Source organism: Meles meles, chromosome 7, assembly GCF_922984935.1.
Source record: "Meles meles chromosome 7, mMelMel3.1 paternal haplotype, whole genome shotgun sequence".
NCBI classification, from domain to species: domain Eukaryota; kingdom Metazoa; phylum Chordata; class Mammalia; order Carnivora; family Mustelidae; genus Meles; species Meles meles.
The window spans coordinates 91,349,030-91,373,972 of NC_060072.1; the positions used below are offsets into that span (position 1 = coordinate 91,349,030).

Sequence of the window (24,943 nt, forward strand, 5' to 3'; positions counted from 1 at the left end):
AAGTGGTGAGAAGTAAAGATATCAAATTCGAAGCAACACAGGAGCAAACTTATAGTTTCCCTACCAGAAAGGTATGTGGGATGGAAGCCTTAAAGACTTCGTTAGAGAAGTCATTGTGAATAAAATACGTGCCGGCCGCGCCATCACAGGCATTGAATCCTCGTCACAACCCCAAATTTAAGACCGTCCTCTTCTAGACCGCTGATTGGACGACCTGCCCGAGCGCTTTCCGTAGGGTATCCGCCTACTGGCTCCAAATTTGGTCCATCCATTTAGCCGCCCGACTTCTGCATTCCCTATTGGAGTCAACCCGCTGCCTCTCGGAAGAGCCCAACCTACCGCGCGCTCCGTGCTCATTGGCTTAGGGACACGCTGCTCAAAAGCGGAAAACCCGCCTCCCACATTCCGATGGCCCAAGGACCGATCAGTCGGCAGCTAAAAGTAGAGCCAATTGGCCCATACATAAGCCAGTCAAACTCTCCGGTTGCAAAGCTCCACAGAACTTACAGGAATAAAACATCCCGCCTCTGTTCTTCTATTGGTTGGCCGAACCCACCGCTCCCCCTTCACTAGCCCCCACCCCGGGGTCCATTCATTTCACACAATAACGGGCCCAATTGGAGTCAGTTCAAGACCTAGTATGGGTAGGCAAGACTATCCGCCACTTACCCGGGATCGAGACCGATCACTCACGCTAATGTCTTCCCTGTTCCTCTGTGGTGAGGCCGGACCACAAGACACCACGGCCGCCGCCTTCTGCGCAACGCCAACCGCCCGCCAAAACGGATCCTTCCCTGCGCCTGCGCGACCAATCCTGGGACTGGACCCTTTCTCCGCCCATTACGCCTGCGCAAAACGAGGCACAACTCCCGCCACTACGCAGGCGCTGTAGATTCGCCGCCGTCTCCCGCCCGCCATTTCACGTGCTCCAAGCGCCAAGCGGAACATCTTAATGCGCCTGCGTAAACTCGCCATTTTACTACACATGCGCTCAGCAGGCGGTCGTTGCAGAAAAAAAAAAAAGTCACCTGGTAACTTCTTTCCTAATACACAGTATTAACCGTGCTTTGTCAAGCGAGTTGAACGTACTTTCGGGACTTGAAGGATTAAAAATTTATTTAAATACTTTAGGTACATTCAAATATGAATGATTGGTTGGCGAGCCAATCACACTAGTTAAGGGTAATATTACTCGGGAACCAATGGCCCCTAAGGGGTGGAGACTACGTAGAACGCCCAAACGGATGACGTTATACAGCAATGCGGGACTACAGACCAATAGCAAGGGGAAGCTATTGCAAATATCCAATCAGAGATACTCGGGGGCGGAGTCTACCAATGCCTAAAGCGAGGAGGCGGGATAAAAAAGCGAGGCAGAAGGTAGGCTGGCAGATACGTTCGTTAGATTACTCCTTTCTGCCCGCGGACGCCGCCGAGTAAGCATCGTTGAAGTCTCCCCTCCCACCGCCGTCATGTCTAAGTCAGAGGTGAGTAACACAATGTCTCCAATCTCATTTTCTTCCTCGCTCCTTCATGAGTTCGGTAGGTTGCGGCCTCGTTGGGTTGCTTGCGCCAGCTCATTCGGCAGTTCTTCGGTTTCTGCCAGGGCCTACCCCTCCCAAAGTTCAGGTCGCCATTTTGTCCTCGTCGTCGCCATGAGGCCGCCGTCCTGCAACACTTGGTTATCACGCCAGGCTTGCCCCTCCTGGCAAAACAGTTAGGCACACTCGATTGGTTTTGTTTTACCTCGTCACAGGGGACGAGTTTCTTAAAGAACAGGTATAGTTCCCTGCTGGTTATGTATTTTTCCAGCCCAGTCCTTTTGTTGCGCGTGCGTCGGAGGGACAGTAGGGACGCATGCGCTCGTGGTTCCCAGCTCCCAGCATACGTCTCCTCTAATGGGGAGTAGCACGTGGCTTGCTGTGACCCGAAGGAACAATAAGGGCTACGTAACGTTGCTGCCTAGTTTCGCAGTTCCTAACTGAAAGGTGTCTGGCATTATAGCCCACATGTAACAAGTTTTTCCCCTGCTGCTAGTCTCCCAAAGAGCCTGAACAGCTGCGGAAGCTCTTCATCGGAGGTCTGAGCTTTGAAACAACCGATGAGAGTCTGAGGAGCCATTTTGAGCAATGGGGAACACTTACGGACTGTGTGGTAAGACTTGGGAGAGACAAAAGGCCAGTAGAACTAGTCCGTTTACTTGGATTATTTTGTTGTAATTACTGTGCTTATGAAGATTGTTAACAGGATTGTGGTTGAAAATAATTTGACAAGGGAAGGTGTGGTTTTACCTAATTAGAAGGTACTCGTTAATTTACATTAGATGGGTAGTGGGAAACTGGAGGACTTTGCATAAGGGGCTGAAAGAATTTATTACGTTACCCAGGGTAGAAATGACCAGAGGTTCTGGGGTTTTACTGTGTATTAAATGAGTTAACATTTCAGGTAATGAGAGATCCAAACACCAAGCGCTCCAGAGGCTTTGGGTTTGTCACATATGCCACTGTGGAGGAGGTGGATGCAGCCATGAATGCAAGGCCACACAAGGTGGATGGAAGAGTTGTGGAACCAAAGAGGGCTGTCTCAAGAGAAGTGAGTGATACTTTTTCTTGCTTCTGATGATTTTAGAAGTGTGTCACTAAGTGGACTTCCCATTTGGGGTTCTTAACACACTTTAGTGATCTTTATTAAGGATACCTTAGATGATACAAGAAACTTAATTGGGCTTTTTCATATTAGGATTCTCAAAGACCTGGTGCCCACTTAACTGTGAAAAAGATTTTTGTTGGTGGCATTAAAGAAGACACTGAAGAACATCATCTAAGAGATTATTTTGAACAGTATGGGAAAATCGAAGTGATTGAGATCATGACTGACCGAGGCAGTGGCAAAAAGAGGGGTTTTGCTTTTGTAACATTTGATGACCATGATTCTGTAGACAAGATTGTCAGTAAGTATCAGGGGCATGCTCTTTGCTAGGGGTTCTGAAGTCCGTGTTTTGTTCTAAGCCCTGAGATCATGTTTTCTTGGTAATTTTTTAGTTCAAAAATACCATACTGTAAATGGCCACAACTGTGAAGTAAGGAAAGCGCTATCTAAGCAAGAGATGGCTAGTGCTTCATCCAGCCAAAGAGGTGGGTTTATTTGATAATCCTTACAGATAGCTAAGTAATTATAATCTGTACGATTTAACCTTTAAAACTTATCTTTTAAAGGTCGAAGTGGTTCTGGAAACTTTGGTGGTGGTCGTGGAGGTGGTTTTGGTGGGAATGACAACTTTGGTCGCGGAGGAAACTTCAGTGGTCGAGGTATGTGTGGTTAAAGTTTACCAGTAAGAATTAATAGTGAGTCTTGTGATTCAGTTATCCTAAAGTTAAATTTTATCCAAGTGTAGTTCTGGCTTCTCAACTAACCAGAAGGTTAAATCTTGAGTATAAAATTAAGGGTAGAAATTGTGTATAATTTATATACTTCAAAAAGTAGTTTAAAATTCTATTTTCTTCCAGGTGGCTTTGGTGGCAGTCGAGGTGGTGGTGGATATGGTGGCAGTGGGGATGGCTATAACGGATTTGGTAATGATGGTAAGTTTATTTTAAGGAGTATATAGGTGAAGTTTCCTTTGGCAACCTTTAGACTAGGTTAGTAATCTAGTGCATGACAAGCTTAGCTCTGATAACGAACAGCATGCTGTGTGCAGGCTTTTAGGCATTACACTTGCACAGGTTTTGATTGTTGAATACTTTTGTCTTATTGAGAAGAATTGTATTCTTGTAGGTGGTTATGGAGGAGGCGGCCCTGGTTACTCTGGAGGAAGCAGAGGCTATGGAAGTGGTGGACAGGGTTATGGAAACCAGGGCAGTGGCTATGGCGGGAGTGGCAGCTATGACAGCTATAACAACGGAGGAGGCGGAGGCGGCTATGGCGGTGGTAGTGGTAGGTATCCAGTGATCCAAGTACTTGGTGCAACAGCTAGATTAGCCCTTTAGAGTTTATGCCCATAAGGGGATTTGATGCTCTTAAAAGCATTATGTGGTACAATGCATGGTATTCTTTTTTAATGGGTTTGCTAATGCTACCTCCTCCTAGCTTTAAGCTGGGGCCGCCTCACTCCCAAGATAGATGGTTAAGTGGATAGCGGTGTCTTTAATCAGAGTTAGATTAGCTTCTAGCAGGATTTAATATTTCAACTCCTTTGGGATCTTAGGCACTTAGTTGATATATCCAGCATGTGTTTGTAGTGTCCTCGATGGGTAGTATCCTTCGAGGCTATAGACAATATGCTGTTAACCCCGTGGTAAGTTGGGTAAACCTTTTTAAAGTGTAGTGGATTACTCAACTGAGTGCCTTGCCCAGAAAAGGATGAAACAGATAATCAAAATGTTGGAGTCATCAGAGTTTGGGAGGAAGGCAAGCAGAACATGCAGCTTTTTTGGCTTTGAGCACTAAATAGAATTCACAACTGCCATCTTCAAGTAGCAGATAAAGGCCTTCTTTTCATTCCTAGGAAGCAACTTTGGAGGTGGCGGAAGCTATAATGATTTTGGCAATTACAACAATCAGTCCTCAAATTTTGGACCCATGAAAGGAGGCAATTTTGGAGGCAGAAGCTCTGGCCCTTATGGTGGTGGAGGCCAATACTTCGCCAAACCACGAAACCAAGGTATTGTGTATGTGCAGTGTTGAAGTGCTAGCTATAGCTAGTTCTAGTAAAAAATACTAATTTTTAGGTAATGTTTGTATAGATAGTGAAACGCTGACAATTCAAAGCTTTTAGGAAATTTAAGTGATAGGTATGTGCAATCAAATTGGCAAAGTCAAGTGAGCTCAAACTCTGGAAAATCTGGACTTCTGTTGCCCCCAGTATAAAAAATCTTGTTGGCACTTCCAAAGCTTAACAGGAACATACTCTCTTCTTAGGTGGCTATGGTGGTTCCAGCAGCAGCAGTAGCTACGGCAGTGGCAGAAGGTTTTAATTACTGCCAGGTAAGTAAACACCTTTTTATCTTTCAAGTTAATTTTTGTAAATGATAATGAACCCAGTAACCCTAATGTAGCTGAGCAGTGCAAAGTAGTTAACATTATAATTGCAGTAAAATTTTGGATATTAAGTTAATAATTCAGATCAGCAAAATTTGTGGGAAACAAAACTTGCTATTGGATTGTAGCCTTGAGTCTTAATATGTTTAGATTAACAACTTTATTCCATATTGTTCAACAGGAAACAAAGCTTAGCAGGAGAGGAGAGCCAGAGAAGTGACAGGGAAGCTACAGGTTACAACAGATTTGTGAACTCAGCCAAGCACAGTGGTGGCAGGGCCTAGCTGCTACAAAGAAGACATGTTTTAGACAATACTCATGTGTATGGGCAAAAAAAACTCGAGGACTGTATTTGTGACTAATTGTATAACAGGTTATTTTAGTTTCTGTTCTGTGGAAAGTGTAAAGCATTCCAACAAAGGGTTTTAATGTAGATTTTTTTTTTGCACCCATGCTGTTGATTGCTAAATGTAATAGTCTGATCATGACGCTGAATAAATGTGTCTTTTTTTTAAATGTGCTGTGTAAAGTTAGTCTACTCTGAAGCCATCTTGGTATACTACCCCAACAGTGTGAAGTTAGAATTCCTTCAGGGTGATGCCAGGTTCCATTCGAAATTTATTTGCAACCTGCTTGGGCACAGAAGCCATTGTCTCCACAAACCTTGGTGTAGTTGAACTGACAGTTAATGTGTTGTGACCTGGAGTTCACCATTAAAAGGTCACCCAAGCAAAGTCCTGGAGTTTATTTGGTTATTAATATGATTGTTGGCACATCCTATGCAATATATCTAAATTGAATTATGGTATCAGATAAAATTATAGATGGGATTAAAGCTTGTGTATCATCCATTATCATGTGTAATCAATAAACGATTTAATATTCTCTTGAATGGAATGACAACTGTATGGATTTGGGACTGGCAGAGCTTTGGACTTCCCTACCCACTACCCTTCATAATGTTGAATGCTTCTATCACAATTCAAGTTCAAAACTCTGCCAGAGAATAGGAACCAGCTGCTGGCTAATGCCACCCCATAAGTCCACAGATTAGAAGTGTTTGGGAGACCTTTTTAAACTGACCAGCACCAGTAAGAATATCCTATTTTTAATACAAAAACAGGCTTACATTAAAGGAAAACAGCAGTTTTACTTGGTTCTGGTGGGTGGGTCCCTAATAGAGGTTTATAGATTAACCATACTATTGAATCTGTTTGGACATTAAAATTATGGAGATGGTGAGGAACCTTATTATACTCACGTTAACTGCAGTTTTCCTTTAAATTATGGTACATCACACAACCATCCTAAAATGTTAATTGTATAGAAAATGATTTTTATTTAAAGCCTTTTACAGTTATTTAATATCCAATCATTGTTATTTGTTACATAGGTTCTTTTGAGCCCTCCCTTGGTACCCTCAATTTCAGTGCCATTGTACCTGGTAGCATAGAGAATTGTTTATCACTAGGACTGTGTATTCCATCCCGTGGGTGTGTTACTTGGAAGTTTGGGGAGGAGGGTGGGTGGGGAGTTGGGGGGGAGGTGGGTGGGAAAGCGTGGTTGATAGTTCCATGAGTTTGATATTGGCTGAGTTTGCAATGGCAGGTGGAACCTTTAACTATTGAGGGAGTTTGCAGATACCTCAGGATTCGTGACAATGCCTTGTAAAGATCCAGGAGAGATGTTCAGCTACTAGGAACTGCTAGCAAGTATAGCGCGAATGGCTCCGAGCTCAGACACTCTACAGCTGAGAGTAGACACTTGTGGTATGTGGAGTACAGATAAGCCAGGGGCAGGCCACGGCACGCTCCATGAAAGCTAGGAGGGAGTGAAGTTTCAGTGACCATCGCAAGAAAGGAGGCAGACAAGAGTAAGGCACACCTGACTCTTAGGACTAGCAGTCAGAACCAGGAGGAAAGGTTTTATTGCTATGCTGGTAGGTAAGAACAGATTTTACTTCCACCCATATAGTGTTACCTAAAATCCAGTTTTCTGTTACATTTTCCTTAATGTATTGAGCCAATACTAGTCCAGTTAAGCTGAACTTGGTTTTTCTGGAGATCGATTGCTTTAAATTGACACCCTAGACTTGGCTCCCAAATGAAGGAAGTAAACACTAATTCTACTGTGACAATATATTTTTGCCCTTCAATTTTGATTTATTTCATGCCTTCCTTTAATCCATTTCCTTAAAACAATGGCTCAAAGTAATGCATTAGAATCTTCCCCAAAACATGGTGGGAGGGAGGGTGGACCATTAATTTTGGTGGGTGGGGGGATTTACCCTGAGCTGGGACTTGGTCTCAGAAAAGCTAGTTCTAAAGGTTGTTTACTTTTCTAGGGAGGAGTCTGCTACTCCAGGCTAATCAACTCTCTTTAAAAAACAAAACATAAAAAAATAAAACAAAAAAATAAAACAAAAAAATCAGAAACTCATCTGTCCAAATTTATGGCTAAAAGGTAAGCTTTTTATGAACTTAATGATCAGCAAAAGTGCTTGGTATTACCAAAGTAAAGAATGACAAGCTGCCTAATTAAAAAAAAATGGGATCTCATAGTCTATCATTTTGCCCACAAAATGTCTAAAGCAGTTGGGTTCCCAGTAAACAGCATGAGTAATTACAGACTCTTTCAAGTGCATATATAAACACTTCATAACTACTTTTTTCTTTCTTTCTTGCAGCAACATCCTTCCTTAATGAGGACAACCTTTATCTGAGCCACTGCCCCTCATTTTTATTGCCATGGGGTTATTAGCTGCTGTGCAGCTTGAATTTATCATTCAGTTTTATGAATGGACTTTTTAATAAAATGCTTTTAACTTGGTTCTGTTTCACTTTTTTCCTTTCATGATAATGGTAAATCAATTTTTTAGCAGAGTTGGAAGTCTTTCCCTTTCATTCCTTAACTTATGCTTCCTTGGATCCTTCTAAATGAATAAGATAGGTATGTTAAAGGTGGGACAACATAAACATGTTAAAACTACAGGTTGAAATTGAGATGGAGAAACAATTAGCTTGTTGGGAGTGGTTCTCCCCCACCCCACCTCTCCCTAAACTAAAAAGTAAATGATACTTATTGGCCTTTTGGGATGCAAGTGGTTCTACTAATGCATTAATACATAAAATTTATCCCATCAGCAGCATGGTTTAGTGAAATGAAACTGGCTCTTGCTGGCCCACTTTAACTGTTCCACAAGCCTTTATTGGCCAGCTATCTCTGGCTTCCAAAAAATCTGGAATCAGGTAAAGCTGACTGGAGGGGAGGAACAAGTTTTTCAGAAGTAACCCCCAAATTTGGGAGCAATAATTGAATCCCCCAGCAAATGCTTAAACTTTCCCATCTTAAAGAGAAGATCCAGCCTCAATTTTCAGCTGGTAGATGGGGTAGGAAGGTGTAAATGTATACGCAGTCTCCATTGCTGTGATTTTAAGAATCATTTGTGGCTTGAAGTTAAACAGGTTTCTCTCACGGTCATGGTTTAGAAGGATGGCAACTCAGGCCACCAGTGTGCAAAACAATTGCTGTTGAAAAAAATGGGGTCCTGCATCTGTCATTCTGCATATTTTGCTACATGCTTTATATAAATACAAGGTTGATGGTAAATTCCCTAACTTCAGATGATTACCTGTTGCAAGTTTTTGCAACCTCTGGATCAGAACCTAGGTCATACTCCAAAGCTGTTCCACCTTTTGCTTTAGTTAGGCATTAAGTTCTGTTTAATATGGTCTTAACCTGCTACAGTGTATCTGTGGGAGGGGGGCATTTCTCCCCATTATAAAATCCAGTGCCTAGATTGGTACCAGAACCTAGGTGCTCAGCGTTGGGTAAGGGTCTAAATTTGCCTCGGAATTACCACTTGGGAGTTTGCTTAGAAGTGAAATCTTCACTGATGTCCCTTAGGTGAACAAGTTTCTGAACAGATAATCCCAGGCACTGCCCTTTACAACTTGATCTGCATTTTCAATTTTTCAAGAAAGTTGACAAGGTGTCTGAACTGTTTTCAGACCTATTAGGAATCAAAAGCTTTAAACTGTTTGCATTCCCTAACCCAGCTTCGAGACCACATTTCTGAGAATCTGTAAGTATGAAGACCATACCTCTTTGATCATCGTCTGCTTTTCATAGCTCACAACTGAGCATCTATCAGAACTTAAAGTGAAAATAAGTTTTCCTTGTTGGAGCTAGGAAAGTTGAGTAGAAGTGTAAATAGAAGTAAAATACCCCAAAGAGGTAATTTTGTGTTAATTCAGTGACTGGAAAGATCAGGAACCACCCAACTCCATCCAGGGAGATGAAGGTGTAGTGTCAGAAGATTGGACTTCGATGTGATAAAGGATTCTAGAACTTAATGTGTTGTGCTTCAAGGAAGTAAGAGACCCTAGATCTTTGAGGATCTAGAAAAGTGATGCCCTGAAACGAAGATTGGATAGTGTGTCTAATGTAACCAAGGAGAAGAGTTCACCAAAAGGCATAACCTACTCCACAGGGGAGCAGGTTTTGCCAGACTTGGGTATGAAGTCCCTCGAAACTGATGTCCAGTCAAATTCTCTCCAATCAAGAGCATCTCCGTCTTATGAGAGAGCTCTGGCACATGAGGATGAGGACGTCCTACAGTAGTAGGCAGGAGGGAGAGAACAGAAAAAAGGCCTACAGGCATTCTAGAATTTTCTGTGCTCCAAAGATAGAAAGGAGAGGTCTAAACCTCAAGGACCTTGCACAGAGGCGTAGCCAATGCTGGCAGCAATCCCTGCTCTGTAGATAGTGGGCCACCAGGGAGGGCGGGATTCCTCAGATCAACCCATGATCTCTGGCTCTGAAAAAGGATGTAAAGGTGGTAGATCACACTGCTCAAGCCCAAATTTCTTGTGTCTCTCTCATACAAAGTTGTAGGGGAAAGAAACAAGCTTGGCAGGATTCCCTCCCCACCACTAACAAGCACTGAACTCTGAGTACTGAGCTTCATCACCCTCTCTTGAGAAGGAAGACACAGTGGAAGGCTATTTGTGTAGAGCATTTTATATACCAAAGCTCAAACAAGAGGTGGAGGTTGGAGACCTACGAAGCTGAATCATGGAAAAGAGATTCCAACCTCCCCTCATACACTTGTCTCAAGGCAAGCCTTACTGAATACACCTTGGATCCTCCAAATGCCAGGTTTCCCATTGTCCCCTTCTGGTCTAGAGAACCCAGCTTCTTCTGGGGAGTACGTTTATCAGAAGGGAATAAAGGAAATCTCCATCACCAGTCCCACCCCTCTGGGCCAGCTTAGTCTGTAGCCTCCATCTTGTTCCCCCGGGGCACCAGGAAGATGGCTCCATCAGCAGCCTGTTGGAGAGCATACTCTTCAGGGGAGTAGCTATTGCCCGCTTCATCCCGCAGGTGCTGGAAAATGTCACAGTACAGCTCCGTCAGCTGTTGGCGCATGACCTCCAGGGTCCTATCAGCCTCCCCTCTGGCCCGTAGAAGCCGTTCCCGCTCACTGCCCAGCCGCTCCAGTTCCCGCTCCAACTGAACAATGGTCTCCAACTTTCTCTTGCGACAGTTCTGGGCGGCCACCTTGTTCTTGCCCCGCCGTCGGATGTCCCGGACTAAGGCCAGCTGGCTCTCCGTCAGTGGGTACCGTGCCAACAGCTCGTTAAAGTCATCTACCGGTAAGTTGACAATCTTGTCCGTCGGGAAGGGAATCTTCATGGCGAGGGCCCGACGCTCATCCCGACTCCCCGCCTCCCCCCTTGCAGTGGACTTGGCCCGCACCGGGCCTGAAGAGGGTTCTAAGGCTAAGGGAGTCTCCGCAGGTGGCAAGGCATAGTTAGGGTGGGCCAAAGAGTTGGGCATAAGTGAATAGGGGTACTCCACTGGGTACATCTCTACGTACTCGGTGCGCCGCCGACCAGCCTCTGTCCCCTCCAGCTCAAGAGATTCAGCGTCACTATAGTTGAGGGATAATCCTGAGTCGGATTCTGGGTCTTCTTGGGGCTTGGGGGGCCCCGCTGGCAGCCCAATGTCCAGGAGAGCCAAGGGGTCTGGAAGGGGCTCACTGAGCAGGCCTGAGAGGGTCAGTGGCTTGGAGACTGGGATGGCCATGTTGCCATAGGAGTATGAAGGCTCTGGGACCTGAGATGTGGGTGCTGGAAGCTCATAAGGTGGTGGAGGAAGGGCGAAGCCAGCATCTGGGTGAATTGAGCAGGGGCAGTAAGTTGGGGGTGGTGGTGGCCCAGGATATGGGGCTGGGGCTGGGGCCTCAAATGATGGCTCACTTGGAGCGTTTAGGCCCTGCAAGAAAAGACAGAGAGGTTTTGGAGACAGCCTGAGGGACAGAAACCAGCTCTCTCTTGGGACCAAGCTGGGTCCTTCTGAAAGACACAGTGAGATAACAGGGGAACAGAAAAGTGCTAAAAATCATTCAAAGCTTCTTGTAAGGTTGCGGTGAATCAGAAAGCAGCTTAAACAGGAATGGAAATCACTGAGGTCAGACTTGGGAAAGGACTATCTAAGGCTGCAACAATATAGAATCTCCTCCTCTTCAGGAGAATTTCTTATTGGTTGAAATGGCACTTCTTCCTTTAGTTCCTTCAGGAAGACAAGAAGTTGTTATCTATGATGACCGCCCCCCCAACCCTTTCCTGCTGTGGTTATCTAGGGTCAAAGGGTCAAATTCAGACCCTGGCCATCCCCTGGGTTCCCAGCAGAGGGAGCTGCTGAGCAGGAGGAGGGCTCAGGGCAGATCCTGAGGGCCCAGGCATTGTGACAGGAGAGAAAAGAAGGGTGGGGTCAGTGGGCAGAGCCAGGTCTGGGGGCTGAGGCACCTTGGGGAGCCAGCACAAGCTCTACCCTCTCCTCTTCGGTCCCTCTCTCCCTGCCCAGGTGCAGAGAGGAGGAGAGAACATGTTGGAAAACAGGGCCCCCAACCCACATGGAGGAGACACACCATACTCCAGCCCAGATGGGACAAAGGCATCATTGTTAAACCAACAGACACCCCTTTGTCCAACTAGCAGGAGGCGAGGACCCCGCCATAGTCTGACCTACCCCCCTTCTCCAGGCCACTGAATTACTGCTCTGCTACCTGAGGGAAAGGGGCCCAGCATCTGAAGACAGGGGGAGGAAATGAGGGAAGAAGATGGGCAGGATTGGAGAGGAGTTCAGAAGGGAAGAAAGTGAGAAAAGAAAGGCGGGGCAGGAGGTGGGATAGAGAGATGTGAGCAGTGTGGCTGCCCAGAGAGCTTATACTACCAGTCAGATCCTTCCTTCCCCACCACTCCTTTCCCCTGTCTTCCACACCCTTTTCCCCTTCATATTCTGGTCTTCCATCCAGATCTCCCTCCTACTCCAGCCCATCCTTTTCCAGTGCCTGGAACATTCCCTGCTTGCTCCAGCCCCCCGCCTCAGGTCCCAGCCAGACTCCATATTCTGCTCTTCCTTCTCCCAGGTGCCCCCGACCCTGCTCACCTGCAGCTCAGTGATGGACATGATCTCTTGCCAAGTCAACTCCATCTCACCCAGCTCCAGAGCAGGCAACTGTGTCACCCTGTTCCTGCTCTGCTGGGGAGGACACGGGGGCATCCTACTGGGCCAGGGCCTGGTCCCGGGTCTCCAAAGCCCAAAAGGCCCCAGCAACCTGTGTCAAAGGAGAAGCAGGTTTTTAAAAAGATCTAGGTTAAAGCATCTCCCACTAGGGGCCAGCAACTTTGACCTGCCTCCATGGAGATCTCCCAGCAGCCTCAAGTGAGAGAAGGAGAGGCTTCATGCCCCCAGCTCTGTTGTCCTCATCAACCAACTCCTTATGCTACAAAGGCTTTCCCTGCCGTGTGATCTCCACCTCACCTGCTATGGCTGTAGTCAGGTCCTTTGGGAGCACAGTAGGTCTTTACCTACTTTTTCAGACAAGGTGCCTTCCCTTTCCTGTTCTTCTTGCTCCCCAAAACTGTATCATTGGGCAGGGCAGAAGTCAATCTTCTGGGGGTGTTTTCCCCCATTTTCTGGGGCAATTCCGAGGATCACTCCTGCTTTCCTCCTCGGTCCTCAGTTTTCCTCCTCTGTCTCATCCTCCAAGGTTGAGAGTGAGTACTTGGGGATCCCCAAGGAGTGTGTTGTGGGAAGTGCCAAGCAGACAGCCCCTCCCCTTCTCCGAGATATGGCCCAGGCCTGGTGGCTGATAGCAGTTCTGCCTTCTCCTCCTATCCTGACTCTGGGCTCCCCTGCTTGAGCCTGATAAGAGGTTTATCAGCTGGAGGCAGCAGAGGAGGAATGGTCTCTGGAGACACTGGACCTCTGTCCTATGGCTCTGCAGGGTCATCCCGGCCATACCCCAACCCACACCACCAGGCTTCCAAGGTTCCTAAGGGCATACAACAACCATAGCAAAGGCTTATTAAGCACTGTCAAGAACTATGCTGATATTTTACAGGAATTAGTTTGAGACTGATTTTCACAAAGATCCTATAGGGTCCATTCAGAAATTGAGATTCAACCCAATAAAGAGCCAGCATAGGTTTGGAATGTCTACTAGCCAACTCTGTTAGCAGGCAGCAGCCTCTCAGACACCTTCCCATCCCACTCCTGCGTCTCCAGACTCCAAGCCTCTCCTGGCGGTTCACCTCAGTCAATTCTTTCTGTGGTATCTCTTTTCTTCTGGGGGAGTATCTCTTTGGAGCCTTAAAAACACAGTCCCCGGGGGCACCTGGGTGGCTCAGTGGGTTAAAGCCTCTGCCTTCAGCTCAGGTCATGATCCCAGGGTCCTGGGATCGAGCCCCACATCGGGCTCTCTGCTCCACAGGGAGCCTGCTTCCTCCTCTCTCTCTGCCTGCCTCTCTGCCTAGTTGTGATTTCTCTCTGTCAAATAAATAAAATCTTTTAAAAAACAAACAAAAAAATACAGTCCCCTTAAGCACCCCCACCCTTGTTTGATCTGGGATCTAGCTGCCATTCAGCCACAGAGCAGCCATGTGAGGCTGGGCAAAGCTGTCACACTGCTCTGAGCTTCTGTTTCCTCATTTATAAAACTAGGGAGTTGGAGAAGTCGAACTCAGAGGTCCCTTTCTGCTTGGGCAGCTTACAGTTCTCAGCAAACCCTCACCCCTGTCATCTTCTCCCCTCTATCCGCCCCTCATCCCACCTCCCTATTCCCTGACACCCGTGTCCCTGCACTTGCTCCCCCAGCCTTCGATAACAGATGACAAGTAGATTTCACAAGGACCTCCCAATATCTTCTGGACAGACACAGCACCCCACCCCTACCATATAAGTAAAGGCAGGCAGGCTGGGAGAGGGAGACACTTAGAAAAGTACAGAGGCTAGGACTGGATGACCTCAAATTGCATGACCTTAGATCATCACAAGGATGGCCTATCATAGCTATCCAATACGAAATCCACTCTTTGACTTAACCCAAAATTAGTAAGGACTGCAAATTATCTTTTGGAAGGAGGATCTCCCTAGCCCTTGCCTCCTGCCCCTTTGTTATACTGCCATCCCCAGAACTGGGAGCTGGTGTAGGCCCAGGAGCTTGGCCCATGGGCAAAGTGGGTGGGGTGTTTATGTCTGTCCAGGATGCCATTTCAACACCGGAACCCCACCCTCCCCCACCCAGGTTCTGGAGGAAATTGCCCAAAGGCAAAGTGAATGGAGAAGGGGGTTAGGGGGCAGGGACAATGACTCTTGCCTCATAGTCCTTCACACCGTACCCCCCACCCCGCCCCAACTTTGTCTCTCCTTGTATCTTCCTGGATGACTATAAGGTGCAGTGCAAAGATCCTGCCCTAGGAGGCAGGAGACCAGGTTCTCTGGCCTTCCAAAAGCATGACTTTGGTCAAATCACTTCCCCATTCAGTCTCCTCCATCAAATGGGGACAGGACCAGAGAAGCTCCATGCTGCGGAAGGCAGTACACGGCATCTAGCTCAGGAAGTCACAAACCTGATTATGCACTGAATACACCTGTGGTACTTCTAAAAACACAGGCTCCTATGAGTACCCCTGCCCCTCCAAGGCCCACTGAACTGAATTCATAAGTGCAGGTACCCAGCAAGCAGCATTTTAACAAGCGCCCTAGTGTTTCTGATGCTAGAGGCCCATCCCACCTTGAAAAATGCTAAACTAGTCCAATCATATGTATTTACAGGAAAGAACACAAAGCCAGAAAAGAGCCTCGCAAATGATCTCCAGACCCAGGCTTCATACCCAGGCTAGGCTAGGTTCTAGGCTGTCCTGGTCTCTAAGACTAGATATCAGCCCCTCCTCATGCCCCTCTGGGACAGGGAAATGAGAATCCAGAAGGGTCCCTGTGGGAGGCAGGAGGTCAGAGAAGAGGGAGTTGATGAGAATCTTTAGATCAGCTAGTTCCAACCACCTCTCTGGGGCAGTGGCAAGTTTGCACCGGGCCAAAAGGGAATAGTATGGTTTCCCCTAGATAGTCAGTGGTTGTTGGTGGTCTACACACCAGGCATAGGCCCCTCTGGACCTTAGGAAACTACCTTTCTAAGGATGGGCCTGGGGGCCTTGGTGTCTTGGACTGGGAGCTAGTGGTATAGAGCAGGGAGGACGGTGTAGTCAGAATTGACTCCAACAAAATGTCACAGAGGATGCAGAAACAATAGCTCTTGGGAGACTAGAGCAGGCCTCCCTGTGTCCTTTTGGCTTTACAATAAACAGTTCCCACTTTCCAGTTCAACCTGCACTTTGAAGTCACACAGCCCTCTTCCTCCCTACCAACATGTACCAGGTAGGACTGGCGCCATCTCCAGGGGCTATAATCCATCCTCCTTACTCTGATCCTGGTGGTGCTCCCCAGAAAGCTCTTATCACAGTCTCTGAGTACTTACAGAATGACACAGAGCTTTATATTCAAGAATTCAAGATGAGGACCATTTGTGGCGGTGCCTTGATGGAGAGAACGAGAGAAGGTGCTTGCCTCTGGGATCCTGTTCTGAGGTTTATTAGGTCAACCCACCTCTCCCGGTGTCAACAGGAGCAGTGAAAAGATGGGGAGGGATCAGGAAAAACTGGGGTGTGGAGTGGCAGGTGAGCAAGCTATTTAGAAATATTAGGAACCATCCCCAAAGAGGGAGAGACACATAGAGGTGAAATAGAGAAACAGAACGGAGGAAACCGGAAGAGAGAGGGAGAGTTGATCAGAGTGAGATTTAGTTTCCTGAGGACATACACGACTCAAACAGGTGGATGGGAACAAGGTAGAAAGGGACAAGTTTCTGTTATCCTCATTTGGTCCCTAGAAACCAAACGCCAGTCATTTGGGGGCCAATGACTAGAGAATCCCAGCCCCAGCAGATCTGTTACCTCCCCTCTTCTCTTCCACTGCTACCCAGCCTCTTACTTTCCCAGCTGCTAAGATTTCCAGTCCAAAGGAGCTGTACCAGGGTAGGATGCCTTCTTCTCCCTGTCAGTTCTAGTGAGCTCAACTGTCCAGGCCCAGAAGGAGCAAAGGAGGCAAGACCTCAACAGCTCTGCGCCCACCATCCCATCCTTCTGCCGTGCTCCTCACCCATCCAGGCATCCAGGGTCTCCAGTACCTCACCTTCCCCCAAATCCTCCCAGCTGGCCAGGCAGGGCAGCATGATGGAACTGAGTAGAGGAAAGGGGGGTACCATAGGCCTAAGATTTTGTCGGCTCCCCCCCAGGGGGGCACCCTCCTGCTGAAGGGTTACTCAGGGTCACCCCCACCCCCTCAAAGGGGCCTCAGAGGATGACTATCTGGTCCCCACCTACAGCCTCTCACCCCAAGAATCTCAAGAGTGCTCAATAAGCCATCTAGGTCCTCTCCCAGATGAATTCCCAAAGATGTCAAATTCCCAAGCCAGGAGCAGCCAGGGAAGGCCGGAGGTCTCCTGGGGGTGTGCAGAAAGTTGGTGATTTTCTCCCTCTGCCCCTTCCACCTTCCACCCTTCCCCAGCTCGCCCGTGGGATCCCACTGGAATCGACCTCCCACCCCGCCCCTCAGGCACCTGTGGCAGGGTCCGAGCTGGGCGAGGAGAGAGATGTGGCTCCCGGTGCTGTCTCTGGGGAGGCTGGGCCTGCGCTGACACCTCCCGGGTGAGGATCCCTGCTACCTCTGGAAACGGGGGAGGGCCGCGCCCCGCCCCCGGGCCATTTCTGAACGCCGAGTGTGGAGGCTCGTCCTGAGCACCGGGAGCGCCGGGTGGCGCACCAGCCTCCTCTCTGAAGACCTCGGCCTGAGCTCTCCGTCCTTCCTCCAACCCTCCCCTCTCCCCGTGGCCCTCCTCTCCTCCTGCCCCTTCTGGCCAAGAGAGGAAACTTGAGCCCGGTGTGGTTTCTGCCCACACCCCGCCCCCACCTTGCTCCCGGCCAGCGGGGGCACACATGGCTTCCAGCGCCTCTCAGCCCTCCTTCCGAGCCCAGGAGTCCAGCCAGGCCTGCGTTTCTCCCATGCATAGGATGAAATCCAACCTGGTGGCCCACTCCAAGGTGACCTCTAAACTTCATACAAGTCTAACCTCCTTCCTTCTGCCCCCTTAACTCTCTTAGGGACAGGGAAACTGAGTCATAGCTGGTGAAGATAGGGACCCAATGTCTAGTGTCCCAGCTGTTAAGGCAAGTGGGCTTCTAGGGCATTGCTTTTATTTAAGGAAAGGCTTGGGTCTGGGAGAGAGGGAGGGAAGCTATTTTGGGGAGGAGGGGCAGTGGCTGCTTTGATGTGTCCTTTCACCTGTAGCCTTCTCCCCTCCCCCAGCAGCCTCAGATGTCCTAGGACAAAGGCCTCTTTCTTGGCCAGGTTTGTTGTCAGTGTGTGAGGGGAGTTAGGTGTGCACAGGACACCCAGCAGGGACAGTATTCACCTCTCTTAAAGGGGGCCCTGGGTGCCCTTTGTCCCCCTTTCTTCCAGGCAGGGCACCCCAAACACAGGACAGCCTCATCCTCTGGACAGGCCAGCACATGTCTTAGGATATAGGGTTCATCCCCCAGGACCCACAGCAGCTCTTTCTCAGGGCAGGAAGTACCCCCCAGAAGTTGCTCCACCCTCTCTTGGTCTCCAATGCACAAGACCCAGGCCAAACAGATCTCTCTCTCCAGAGACCACAGGAGTCTTGTTTCCTTCTAGTTTCCCGTTAGTGGCTCTCAGCTGTAAGGAAAGTCCTTCCCATGTCTAGCTTCAGTCCTTACAGCTGCAGCTTAAAACTTTTTCTCTATTTTTTTCTTTGTATAATAGTTCAAGTTCTATTGGAAATAATTAAAGACAGGGAGGCAGATGGGTGTCACCCCAAGGCAGAGCTGGCACCCAGCCAACATTCTCTGATAAGATCATGTTCACTGGGGGCGCCTGGGTGGCTCAGTGGGTTAAAGCCTCTGCCTTCGGCTCAGGTCATGGTCTCAGGGTCCTGGAATCAAGCCCCCCCCTCCCCCCCCCCCCCCCCCCCCGCATCAGGCTCTCTGCTCAGCAGGGATCCTGCTTCCTCCTCTCTCTCTGCCTGACTACTTGTGATCTCTGTCTATCAAATAAATAAATAAAATCTTTAAAAAAAAGATCATGTTCACTGTTAAGATATTGAAAATATTCTATCCCAGTTCATAAAGAATAGCTGCTGGGAGTCCTCCTCCCAAGTGTTCCCCGCCCTTACACCCCTACATCAGCACTGCAATTCTCCCTTGGGACCTTCCACAACCAGCAACACAACCAAGCAACTCAAGAGGCAGTTTGATATGGCTTCCTTGCAGCTTGTGTCTGTGCGGGGGGTTGGGAGGCTGGGGTTGTGGGGGAGATGGGGAGGTGGGTGTTGATCAACCCTCACACCACACCCATGATTAAACACTTTGGATTCTGGCTCTATCCCAGGAGATTATGATTCTATATGCATGATCCTTGTGGGCAGGAGGGGACCCATGGCTTCATGGCATATTACTTGTGGGTTCAGAATCTCTTGATGACCTGGGCATGAATCTAGGTCACATACCTGGAATCTGGGCATTCAGATATAGCTCTCTCAGTGGCATACTTATTCGGGCCCCTCAGAGGGGATGAGGGGTGATGATAGTCACACTTGTGGCTGATTAAATAATGATATCAGGTTACAGCTGGTGAACAAACATTTACTGAATGAAAACTACCAGCTCAGGGCACTGTTGTGGCATTGCAGATACAACTGTGGATAACACAAGCCTCATCATTCATTAATCTATTCAATGAAGATTTATTGTCTACTATGTTTTATACTCCAGGAACACAAAGATGGATAAGACATAGTCTATGCCCTCACTCACAGTCTAGTTGGGGAATTACACTAATAAATGTCTATTAAAGTGCTATGAGAGCACCTGGGTGGCTCAGACATTAAGCGTCTGCCTTCAGCTCAGGTCATGATCCTGGGGTCCTGGGATCGAGCCCCACATTGGGCTCCCTCCTCAGCGGGAAGCCTGCTTCTCCCACTCCCACTCCCCCTGCTTGTGTTCTCTCTCTCGCTGTATCTCTCTCTGTCAAATAAATAAATAAAATCTTTTTAAAAAATTAAGGGCTATGAAGTTGAATTTCTGCTTGATGAAATTCAGGAAAGTCTTCACAGAGGAGATGACAATTGAGCTGGGCTGTGGAGAATGACTAGGGGTTCACCAGGGAGAGAGAGGGAGAAGAGTATTCCAAGCAAAGATATAAAGGCACAGAGCCATAAAACATAGGGTAATACTTTGGGTCTACTAGGGTGGGGTGTGGGGATAGGAAGTAGTAGAAGATAAGCCTGGGAAGTTTGGGGCTAGATTGTAAAGAGTCTTGAAAGTCAAGCTAAAGAGGTTATATTTCATCTTGTAAGCAATAGGCATTTATAGAAGTGTCTGAAGCAGTTACTGCTTATTTCGGGGGGGACAGACATGAGCAAGTAGGGTGAACTAAGTGAACAGACAGCCTTCACTGAGGCACCTTGGCCAGCCAGAATTGTCTTTCCCACCTCTCTCCCACTCCCCTCCTATAGGAAAAGGCCATGACTGCCATCCCCACCCTGCATCCTGCCTCCAGAACACCCTTGACAGCCCTCAGGGGTGGGAATGGTTCCTTCAGTCTCCTCTTCTCGGATTCCTGATGTCCAGAGTCAACAGCCTTCTCTCTTCAGTCTCCTTTGTCTGATTTATGATTAGCAGGGGATTAGGAGCCTGGATGGGTTGGATAGTGCCTGTGGCTTGGCAAGGCAGGATACCTAACATTTTCCAATCCCAAGATTCTCCTGCTTTCAGCAAAGGTAGCAAACAGAATGTGGAGAAAAACATGGCAACATATCTTAACGGTTACACCTTCTCCATCCAGGCTGCTCACCTATTCTCAAAAGGCTGACTTGTCACCCCCAATCAATCCACCCCCCCCACCCCGCCCCAACGCATGTGCACACCACCACCAGCATTAGGTCAAGCCACAGGCAATGTTGCCAAACACCCCACTGGGTTATGCAACCAGCTTCCCGAGTAGGGCGGGGTGGGCAGAGGTGGAACAAGGGGAGGGCCGTGGGTCCCAGAGGGAGATGGCTGCGTTGCCTGCCTGCCTGCTGGTCTGACCGCAGTGGCCCCAGGGGGTGGGGGCAGGCCTGGCCCTTTATCAGTGCCCTGCAGGGTTGCACCCGCCACCCCCTGGCTTCCTCTCTCAACAGACGGAAAGGGGAGGCAGCCACAGGAGGCGAGGGGAGGGCTGGGCGTTATCCTAGGCACCAGAGCCTGGCGGTTACCCCGGATGGCTGGGGGAGGTAGAGGAGGGGTTCTGGGACCTGGGAATAGTTGAGGCCTCTCTTCCTAAAGTAAACCGAGGCCCAGGTATTGGAGCCAGATCTCCTAAGCCATCTGCTGGGGTTTTTCCTTGTCTTCTAGTTTGGGGAAAGATAGGATTAAAAAAAAAGTCTTTGAGGAGGTTGCTTTCCAGCAATAAGAATTCCTAGAGGATTGGGGCGCCTGGGTGGCTCAGTGGATTAGGCCGCTGCCTTCGGCTCAGGTCATGATCTCAGGGTCCTGGGATCGAGCCCCGCATCGGGCTCTCTGCTCCGCGGGGAGCCTGCTTCCTCCTCTCTCTCTCTGCCTGCCTCTCTGCCTACTTGTGATCTCTCTCTCTGTCAAATAAATAAATAAAATCTTTAAAAAAAAAAAAAAGAATTAGGGGCACCTGGGTGGCTCAGTGGTTTAAGCCGCTGCCTTCGGCTCGGGTCATGATCTCAGGGTCCTGGGATCGAGTCCCACGTCCGGCTCTCTGCTCTGAAGGGAGCCTGCTTCCTCCTCTCTCTCTCTGCCTGCCTCTCTGCCTACTTGTGATCTCTCTCTGTCAAATAAATAAATAAAATCTTTAAAAAAAAAAAAAAGAATTTCTAAGTGTTGTGCCCTGCTAGCAGAGCCTAGCCCTGACCCAAAACGGATGAAGGCTAACAGATGAGTCCTGAGTAGCCCAGAAGAAATAACCCCTGGGGCTTCATTCTAAATCTCAAAAGAGATATGGGCATGGTGTATAGCAGAATGAAGGAGGACCAGATCCTGCATCTTGAGACCCACGCTTGAGTCTTAACATTTCTTGGCTATGTGGGCTTGGGCAGCCCAACCTTTCTCTCCTCATCTGAAAAATGGAGATGATGATGATGATGATACCTATTTAGTGGTGTTGAGAAGATGACAAGAAGTCTACAGGAAAGTGAGTCTATTATTATTAGGAGATGGGAGCTTCAAAGCCTGGAGGCCAGAGCACCTCAGGGGTTTGGGGAACAAGACTAATCTATCTGGAAGCCACACTCATATGTGAGAGACACTTGGAACAGGACTGCTGCCAGCCAGTGGGCAGCCTGACTTGGGGAGACATCTAGGCCTAGGATGCAGAAGTTTGTGGGGGCGGGTGGCAGCCAGACTTCCAGGAACTAGCCTTCAGGCCATGGCTCTCCCACCAGCACTACTGGGCGGGCCCTCTTTAGCCACACAGTGGGCACAGGGCCAGCCTTTTGGGCTTCAGTCACCTTCCAGGAACCCCAAACCCCTACCCCCACCTCACCCTGTTGCAATCCTCTGCAGGGCCAGAGCTGCCTCGGAAGCCCCACCCTCTGCTCCTTGGAGGATGAGACTTGATGCCTGACTTTTTTTTTTTACAGGATTTTATTTATTTATTTGTCAGAGAGACAGTGAGAGAGAGCACAACCAGGGGGAGTGGCAGGCAGAGAGAGAAGCAGGCTCCCTGCTGAGCAAGGAGCCCAAAGTGGGACTTGTTTCCACGACCCTGGGATCATGACCTCAGCTGAAGGCAGATGCTTAACCTACTAAGCCACTCAGGCATCCCTTTAACTTTTTTTTTTTTTTAATTAAGTAAGCGCTGTGCCCAACGTGGGGCTTAAACTCACCACCCTAAGACCAAGAGCCACAAGCTCCATCCGCTGAGTCAACCAGATGCTTGACTATTTACTCCTTCTCACAGCCATCCTTCTCATTCCAGCCTTCTGTCTTCGATCAAGCCGCTCCCCTCCACCAGAATGCTCTGCTTGGCCCTTCCTACCAACCCGAGGCAGTAAGGAGTAGAAGAGAGATCTGGGTTTGAGGGTCAGCTCAACATGCCACTGTGCGTTTAGGCAAATTATTTAACCTCCTCCAGCCTCAGTTTCTCCTAAATGGGCAGAATAGAGCTCCCGACACAAGTGACTGTGGGGGATCAGATGAGATGATGTACGTACAGTACTTACGTGGAAAATCCATGACTGCCGGTTCCTTACACATATCAAATAATTAATAACCTGATTTAAATGTTTTATTTGCAAATTGAACCATATAATTTTGTGTTTTAATATATTGCCTTGTAATAATGGTGGTATAAACTGTATTGTACAAAACTTGACTCAGGCCCTATAACACAAAGGCTAAGAGCATAAATTTGATGGGTGCCTGGCTAGCTCAGTTGGTAAAGCAGGAGACTTTTGATCTTGGGGTTGTGAGTTCAAGCCCCATACTGGGTGTAGAGATTATATAAATATATAAAAACTTAGAAAAAAATCTTAAAAAAAGGTTTTTTTAAGAGCATGAATTTTGGAGTCAGAAATGCCTGTACTCTGATACTCTGATCACTTTGAGGTCACAAGCAAGTTCTTTAATCTCTCCAAGCCTAATTTTACCCACCCAGTAATTTGGGGGATAATAGCAATATTTATATGTTATTGTGAGAAGTAAATGAGTTTAAAACCAGGTATGTGTGTTTAATTCAGTGACTCAGTGCCTGGGTTATAGTAAGCACTATTAAATGGCACATATATGGCACATCTAATATTATTATTAAATATATTAAATTATTGCATTAAATTGTTGTTAATGAATAGGTAAACTTATTAAGAAGGATTGCATTTTATATTTTGTCTTTTTTGTGTATATCTCAAGGTGTCTAGTTCTGAGTTTAAATACCGTCACTCAATCAACAAATATTTATAAAGTATTTGCCAAATTGCTAAATTTGGAGGACACCAAGATGATTAAATTATGATCTTTTGCCTTTAGGCACTTACAAGTCTGAAGGGGCAGACACAGGTATAAACAGGTAAGTAGATATGGCCAGTGATGTGAGAATAGATAAATCAGTTTTTGGGAAGTGGAAGCCTAGGGTGGCTCAGTCAGTTAAGCATCTGTCTTTTGGTTCAGGTCATGATCCCAGGGTCCTGAAATCAAGTCCCACCTCGGGCTCCTTGCTCAGCAGGGAGCCTGCTGCTCCCCCTGCTTGTGCTGTCTCTCTCTCTCCCTCTCTGACAAGTAAATAAATAATAAATTTTTTAAATCTTCAAAAAATTTTTTAAAAAGATTAAAAAATTAGTTTTGGGGGAAACAAAAAAAAGAAGCAACTGTGTCTGGGAAGGCTTCAGAGAGGAGGTAACCTTTCAACTTGTCTTGAAAGATGAAAAAAATCTGAATTTCCTAGGAGAAAAATGGGAGACAACATTCTGAGCAGAAGAAACGATATATGTAAATGCACAGTTGTGGAGGGAAGCCCTATAAGATTTGATCAGTTTTAGTGTATGAGAACTCCAATGTTGTTAAAAGAGGTTTGGGTGGAGAGGAAGTTTCCTGGACCACAGAGTAGGTCTTAGTGAGGAGGCTCAGGGCCCACTCCCCAGGGAGCTCCAAGTACCCTGGGGCAAGTTGGGATGTCCTACCCTGGGAAAACTTACAGGGCTTTACTGAGGTTCTTCTAGTCTCTAGGAGTGACCAACTTGGCCAAAATTGACAAGGGGGTTCTCCTCACTGTGGTGAGCCTGGGCTCACCTCTGTATAGCACATGGAGACCCCCAAATAAAGGTTGTGGAATTTTCCACGTGCCTCTGGGCCCCTTCCCAAAGTCTTCTGCATTTAAAGTTTCTTCCAAAAAGCCTATCTCTGCACCAGGGCCTCATACTTGCCCTGTCAGCAGTTCTTGTCTGTGTTCTCTCTGGTTGCAGCTAAAACCACACTCATAACCTGCTTGCTGCCCCTCTGGCCATATTTTCCCCCAAGCGATCACTTGGCAGAGAATGAGACACCCACAAGGAGGAAGGTGTAGTGCTCCTGACCTCATCTTCCCTCAACTATCAGCTTTCCTTCTCCAGAATGAAGAATCAGAAAAAGAGAGCGAGATCCATATTGAGGACTGGGGGAGAGCCAGCAGCTCAGTTACCCAGACAAGAAACAAAAAGCAGACTTCATTGTTTCTTACTCCCTGGTGGGAGAAGAGGTGCAAAGAAGAAATAAGGAAAGACCAATGGTTGGAAAAGAAAAAAAAAGTTGGAACAATTTAGTCCAGATAAATTCTCTGAAACATCCAAGTACCTTAACTTCTGTTCATTATTTTCTGCCTTTTCTTCTCACACTCTAACACCTGTCCTACCACCCAATTACCTCTTTTCTCTCAATGATCTTTAAACCATTGATACTATCTTTTTATTTTCTTCTTCTTCTTTTTTTTAAAAGATTATTTATTT

The 24,943-nt window shown here is 47.5% G+C and overlaps 3 protein-coding genes across 3 annotated transcripts in view; 1 reads left to right on the forward strand and 2 right to left on the reverse strand.

Annotated features, from left to right (window-relative positions):
* Positions 1-812, reverse strand: part of CBX5 (chromobox 5) — a 38,693-nt gene extending 37,881 nt beyond the window's left edge. Inside the window, exon 1 of the mRNA XM_046011958.1 lies at positions 670-812. The gene's annotated coding sequence lies outside the window, so the exon portion shown is untranslated. The remainder of the gene's footprint in view (positions 1-669) is intronic.
* A 565-nt stretch (positions 813-1,377) lies between these two features.
* On the forward strand, positions 1,378-7,866 carry HNRNPA1 (heterogeneous nuclear ribonucleoprotein A1). The gene is made up of 12 exons (XM_046013395.1): positions 1,378-1,487; positions 2,038-2,154; positions 2,446-2,592; positions 2,740-2,950; positions 3,042-3,134; positions 3,216-3,308; positions 3,507-3,581; positions 3,775-3,933; positions 4,505-4,660; positions 4,918-4,983; positions 7,382-7,500; positions 7,724-7,866. Exons 1-10 carry the CDS (start codon positions 1,473-1,475, stop codon positions 4,971-4,973), a joined length of 1,122 nt encoding a protein of 373 aa, XP_045869351.1. The 5' UTR covers positions 1,378-1,472; the 3' UTR covers positions 4,974-4,983; positions 7,382-7,500; positions 7,724-7,866.
* Positions 7,867-10,101: 2,235 nt separating this feature from the next.
* NFE2 (nuclear factor, erythroid 2) lies at positions 10,102-17,228 on the reverse strand. Its single transcript, XM_046012755.1, has 3 exons — positions 17,003-17,228; positions 12,493-12,661; positions 10,102-11,316 (listed from the first exon to the last, which is right to left on the reverse strand). Exons 2-3 carry the CDS (start codon positions 12,604-12,606, stop codon positions 10,309-10,311), a joined length of 1,122 nt encoding a protein of 373 aa, XP_045868711.1. The 5' UTR covers positions 12,607-12,661; positions 17,003-17,228; the 3' UTR covers positions 10,102-10,308.
* Between the last annotated feature and the right edge of the window lie 7,715 nt (positions 17,229-24,943).